At 30.0% G+C, this 6,415-nt stretch overlaps 1 protein-coding gene across 1 annotated transcript; it reads right to left on the bottom strand.

The window, feature by feature from the left end:
* Nucleotides 1-287: 287 nt before the first annotated feature.
* LOC112453357 lies at nt 288-1,572 on the bottom strand. The gene is made up of 5 exons (XM_025014085.1): nt 1,478-1,572; nt 1,080-1,305; nt 760-973; nt 476-607; nt 288-388 (listed from the first exon to the last, which is right to left on the bottom strand). Exons 3-5 carry the CDS (start codon nt 887-889, stop codon nt 288-290), a joined length of 363 nt encoding a protein of 120 aa, XP_024869853.1. The 5' UTR covers nt 890-973; nt 1,080-1,305; nt 1,478-1,572.
* Nucleotides 1,573-6,415: the final 4,843 nt, after the last annotated feature.

The following is a 6,415-nucleotide window of genomic DNA, read 5'->3' as shown; positions in this document are numbered from 1 at the left end:
TGTTTTCAGTGAAATTTCATTTTCGTCATCATTGGAAGGTATTGCACGCTTTATTCCACGTTTTATTAATGATAACTTCTCTCCACTCTGCTGTGTCTTCTTTGATTCTATAAAAAGGAGAAAGAGAGTATTAAATAATAAAATATGTTTTTGGAGAGTTATTGTTATCAATTACATTAAATATTAATTTAAACGTAATAATAATAAAATTATTAAATAAAATTACTAATTAATAACATTATTATAAATTATTTAAATATTAATGTGTACCTGTTCCTAAGAAATGTTTAGTGCTTGGTGTCATGTAGCTCGAAGAGCTGTCTGATGGCTGCAATGATGCTTTTTCTGCATGCATTTTTTTTTTGTATGTTAGGTGTAATGTTTTCTTCTGTTATAAAAATAAGAATATTAATTTTGGGCAAATTAATGGTCTAATACCTATGTACGTGGTTAAAGATGATAAGATCAAGCTTACTGTCCGAAATTTCACAACAGTTGTTGTTACCAAGCATGTCGTCATATACATTGCCTTCATCGCCTTCTAATGTAAGGTCGACATTTGCAAGATCACCCTCGACCACAAAATCCATTATTAGTGTTTCTCGTTCTAAAAGTATAAAATATATTTTACATACCGTTATATTGATTCGTTACGTTATTAACGTGTGTATATCAAGATATTATAAATGTATATTAAGATATAATAATTAAAAGTGTGTTTGGTATTAAATTTTTAATATAATGTAAAAAGATGTATACTTTTGACTTCTTCGTCGTTTAAATTAGAAAAGTAAATTGCTGGCGCAGTTTTCATCAAGTTTGGTGCTATTAATGCTATATCGGGGTCAATTTCCACCGATTTAATCGATGGCCCTCCGCCTGTTGCCATCCGTTCTTGCTTTTCTTTAGTTAAAGCGTCTCTTTGATTTTGTTTCAAGTTTGCCCAAAACTTTTTTAATTGCTGGACATTTCTCTACAATTGTTGATTGTTACAAAAACAATATAAATAAATTTATTTTATAAAAACATCAATAAATATTAATAAGTATTAAATCAATGTTATTATGTAATTTTCTTACCTCTTGCGTGCTTAGATGTGATAGATTGAACTCGTTACAAATTTATAACCAAGCTACGTCTTTATCTTTTAGCGTAGTAGAGTCGCTTTTCTTCACTTCTATTATATGCTTATACCTTTTCAATATATCAAGAAATAGTGTTTTTTCAATTGATGTAAAATGTTTTGATTTACTTTTAGATTTATCCATATTGCTATATGACTTCCGAATTGAAGGTTAGATACACCTAGAGAGAACAAAACGTATTTCAGTATATTTAAACACAAGAATATAGTGTAAAACTGCGCCGTAAAAACCTTTGATTTCCTTATACTTCTTGCAAACTATTCTTTTTCAAAGTGAACACTAGTCAGAAGAAAGTTTTTCGATAAAACTATTGTCTTAAGAGGTCTACGAACCTGACTTGGAATAAGACGCCTTATTTGCCATTTTTGTGAACAGATAAGGCCGTCTTAAAGGACTATGAATATCGTTTCATTTGAGGAGTTCTTCAGATTGTGCTTATGGCATATGAGATGCATTTATAAATCATAATAAGATATTCCGTAATAAGACAGTCTTGCTGAAGTTTACTCTTAAGCAGTTACTAAAATACGATCTTATTGCCTCTCTATGAATCGAAACGCCATCTTAAGACCATTCTTAAGAAATTCTTATTTTTAAACATCGACTATGAATACCGCCCCTAATCTGCCCTCTGAGAAAGTGGACGTCAACTACGGCGTTACGCTCGGTAACGATCAGAGAGGACTCGGGTAACGATACATGGGTTCGTATCCATGCTATGGTTCGTGTCCGAACTACTCAGATGGAAGGGATATGCTGGTCGCGCAAGCCCCTCCTCTGTCCGTGTGTACGCTAGGCACTCGGCAAGCTTCGAGCAGGGAGAGAAGGGCAGACATACGATCTGCTGTCTCTCTTGAGCTGTGACGTTGCCGCTTTGCACGGGCCGGCTATACCACGATGCCACGCATTTCGAGTATTGTGTCTCGTGTCTCGCCGAGTCTCGAGTTGACAAATCGACGATACGCTATACCCGCTATACGTTACATTTGCGTGTATATTTACATATTTTAGCTTTTATATTTATAATTAAATAAATTAAAAATATATATATATTGTATATATATGTATATAAATTTGAAATTTATAAATATATAAAGATTGCAAATATAATTAATTAAATAAATATTTATAAACATAAAAACTAAAATTCGTAAATGTAATGTATAGAAATCACCGTTCTATGCTTTTCTATCTAAAAAAGTTTTACATTAAAAACCTTTACTTTAGCATAATAAATTTTAAATTTAATATTTAAATGCATATCAATAATTATATTATTAACTATATTGAAAAAAAAATGGTAGTTTATAATGTTTCTCGTACTTTTATTAAATTTATTTTATTTAATGCATGTTCAAGCGGCCAAATTACGAGCAACAACAGAAGGATAATTGGATAAAAATAAAAACACTTTCTTAAATAAACAATACACATGGGTAACAGTCAGTTCTATTATAATTCTCGTATAGTTCTGAACGTGTTCTAACGTTTTTTAAAGAGTTCTGACGATAAGCATTATTTATTTATATTTTAAATAATTTTTATCTCCCAAGAAAGACGCATTTACGGGTATATGAGTGAGACGCTGTAGAAAATCTCGGAGTTCTGGCTTATATAAAATATTTTTCGTACAGTTCTAAACATACTAAAACAATTTCTAAAGAGTTCCGGACGTTGGCAATGTTGTATAATTTTTAAATAAATTAATAACGCACGAAAGTCAGAAATTTATCGAGAATAGGGTCTTTCTCGAGCGATAAAAATTATTTAAAAAATGAATAAATAATGCTTATTGCCAGAATAAAATGGGACAACGTTAGAACACGTTCAGAACTACACGAGAATTATAACAGAACTCACAGAACTGTCGAAATACGGCCAGCGTTTCAGCTTATTTTCGATAAATTCCTGATTTTCGAGCGGTATTAATGTATTTAAAAATTATACAACGTAGCTATTGTTTGCTAAAGTTAATAAACATATATATACAACGTAGCTAGTGGCGGGAACTCTTTAGAAAATGCTTTAAGCCTGATCTACAATGTGCTCTTTGCTTCCTGTTTTTTGCTCTTAAATCTGTTTGCAACTATCCCGTATTTCGCAATTGCGTTGCGTAACGCGATGTTTTTTGTTCTCTGTCGCCTAAGATAAAAATTGACAAATTTCAGAAAAGACAAGAAACATCACGTTACGCGACGGAATTGCGAAATACGAGATAGTCGCAAAGAGGTTAAGAGCAAAAAACAGAAAGCAAAGAGCACATTGTAGATCAGCCTTTAGTATGCTCAGAACTATACGAAAAATATTTTATATAAGCCAAAACTCCGAGATTTCGCACAGCGTCTCATCTTCTTCTGTCATGATTATTTTTCAGTTAATATTTATTTTTTTTAATATAACACAAAGATTCTAACGCTCGGAACTCTTTAGAAAATGTTTCAATATGCTCAAAACTACTCGAAAAATATTTTACATAAACCGGAACTCCGAGATTTCAACTGGCGTCTCAACTCGGTATACTCGTTGCATTGTAATTTTTTTTAAGTACTTTATAATTAATTTTTTTGCTTTTATATGGCAGAACTCTTTATAAAACTGTTATAGAACTAAGATAGATCTTGCAAAATCTGATGAGATACAGTGGTGGAACTTGTGTAGGACAAAGTGAGACGCTGCGTGAACCTATAATAGCGTCTCAGTTTGTACTGACGCGTTTTTATGGCTTTAATGGCCAGAACTATTTGTTTAAACTATCAAAAACTCTAGAACTATTGAAAAGGAAGCCAGAACTCTCAATAATTTGTGAGTTTCTGCAAAATGAAACGATAGCTTCACACACACGTCAGGAAGAGAATATAAAGAATTATTAACGGAGATATTCTAATTTAAAAGATCTTTAAAATGTATATTTTTCATGAATGTTTTATAGGGAAACGAAGAAAGTGAATAACGTTAAACTTTGCATGTTTTCTTCACTTTATTTAAAAAATTTATTTTTATTTTTTAAGTAACAAAAATGCTCTTTTTTTTGTTATATCCTGGTTCACTATAAATGACAGACGATGTAAATAATTCTAGCTGTTTTAGGTATCTGAAACGCAAAAAGCTAAAATTTTCTTATTCTGCAGGAGAAATGTGGCTATCGTCTGAACTAGAACTAAATCAATATTTCCATTCTGAGCGGCTTTTTTATTAAAAATGTAACTTTTTTAAAAATTTTATTACTATTTTATTAAAAGAAAATGTTTATTCTAGTTCAGACAATAGCCATATCACTTATTTTGAATAAGAAAATTTTTGGTTTTTACGTTTCTGATACCTAAAACAGCTAGAATCATTTACTTTGTTTCTCATACTTACGTCTTTTAGTGATCAAGATATAACATACAAGTAACAAAAAAGAATATTTTTCTTACTTAAAAAATAAAAATAGATTTTTAAAGTAAGATTAAAAGAACATGCAAAGTTTAACGTTATTCGCTTTCTTCGTTCCCCTATAAAAAATTCCTGAAAAATATCTATTTTTAAAGACCTTCTCCGGCTCCAGTCATACTCAACTTATATTCATGCTTAAAAAGAAAAATTTATTTTACTAAAGTTAATTTACTAAATATTACATATAACAACTAAAAAATAAGAAGTTAACTTCAAATCGCGTACGTTACAAGTATTTCTCGAAAACGAGTACCGCAAAGGTATTGAAACTTATCGCATATTATTAATTTCTATTTTTATAAAGCATCATATACTAGTCTTTCAAAAACATTTAGAAAAAATTTTTTTCACAATTTATTAAAATGTCTGTTTCACAATACCTCGGAATAGGAATTCCGTGTTAAAAGTTAAAACTTTGAAGCTCAGTAGCTCAGAAGCTCGATTTTTAATACCGCAAGAAGTACTAAAATTTATACTACACATAAAGCACACCTATAAATTAATGTATATTCACAGTTTCAAGAAAATCTAGAGAAAATCGATTTTCTGGAGAACATCCTTAAGATCTTTCAAACCAGAATACGCTCTTGTAATTTATTATTTGTCATTAACATGTTTTATTATTAATCACATACATATAAGTGTGAGAAAGCATATGGTACAAAATAATTTCAATATTCAAATTATTGTAATAATAAAGAAATCAATTATTTACATTTTCTTCTGTGTGTGTATGTGTGATGTTATTGACAATAGTTTCTTTGCACGTTTACATTTCTTTTGCAGATTTTTTACACGCTTAATTTTCACGAGTGTAATGTCAAATACAGACAAAATTTTTGTTTATCTGCTATAAGCGTTATTTTGAATGTAAGATTTTAATAATCAAATGTTTTTAATAATCAAACATTTTCAAACTACAAGCGAGGGACAAGCAATATCATCTACAGCATGTATCCTTAAAATACTACAATCTTTTCTAGCAGCAATAGCCACTAGCGTATAATTTGTCCGCCAACATTACGAATTTCTTCTGCAGCAACACATAAAATGTTGAACAGTTTTCTTGAACGATTGTAACAACGTCTGCATGCCCTTGCATCATTAACCCTCCGAGGCTACACCTCTTTTTTAATTCGCCCCGGCCACACGCGTGTGAATATGAAAATTCAATTTATCTTTTCAAACATCGTGAATATTATTAATAAAACAGACATATTTTACATATAATTATATATATTTGTAATGGATTTTTACGTTGTAAATTTTTTATCACACACAAACATCTTGCTGTTGATTATTATCGTCTTTTAAAAAATAATATTTATCATATTTAGAAAGACAAATTGCATTTTTATACTCACAGGCGCATTAAATGCATTAAAGAAATTTAAAATATATTTTAAAAATTAAGATAAGTTTTTTGTCTCTATATATAAACTCTTTCTTCCAAGTCTGTCAAAATTTCTTGAAAGAAGAACATTTGAGACAGTATTTTCTTTAAAGAAGAATAAACATTTTTTAATAAGATTATTATTTTAGAATGAGAATGTGAGCAATACCTTAACGAATTAATAATGCAAGGACATACAGACGTTATTACAACCATTCGAGAAAACTGTTCAACATTTTATGTGTTGCAGCAGAAGAAATTTGTAATGTCGGCGGACAAATTATACGCTAGTGGTTAGTGCTGCTAGAAAAGATCGTAGTATTTTAAGACTACATGCTGTAGATGATATTGCTTGTCCCTCGCTTGCAGTTTGAAAATGTTTGATTATTAAAAACGTTTGATTATTAAAAACGTTTGATTATTAAAATCTTGCATTCAAAAT

Source organism: Temnothorax curvispinosus, unplaced genomic scaffold (assembly GCF_003070985.1).
Source record: "Temnothorax curvispinosus isolate PA1 unplaced genomic scaffold, ASM307098v1 QBEX01004254.1, whole genome shotgun sequence".
Taxonomy (NCBI): Eukaryota; Metazoa; Arthropoda; class Insecta; order Hymenoptera; family Formicidae; genus Temnothorax; species Temnothorax curvispinosus.
Note: the sequence above shows the minus strand (reverse complement) of the source record. Positions and strands in the feature narration are given on the sequence as shown.

Excerpts from the sequence above, each read along its gene's own strand:
- LOC112453357 (XM_025014085.1), bottom strand. The coding sequence starts at position 889 with ATGGCAACAGGCGGAGGGCCATCGATTAAATCGGTGGAAATTGACCCC. Across the intron at positions 608-759 it reads AAACGACGAAGAAGTCAAAA|AACGAGAAACACTAATAATG; the intron begins GTATACATCTTT and ends TTATACTTTTAG. Across the intron at positions 389-475 it reads CTGTTGTGAAATTTCGGACA|AAGAAAACATTACACCTAAC; the intron begins GTAAGCTTGATC and ends TTTTTATAACAG.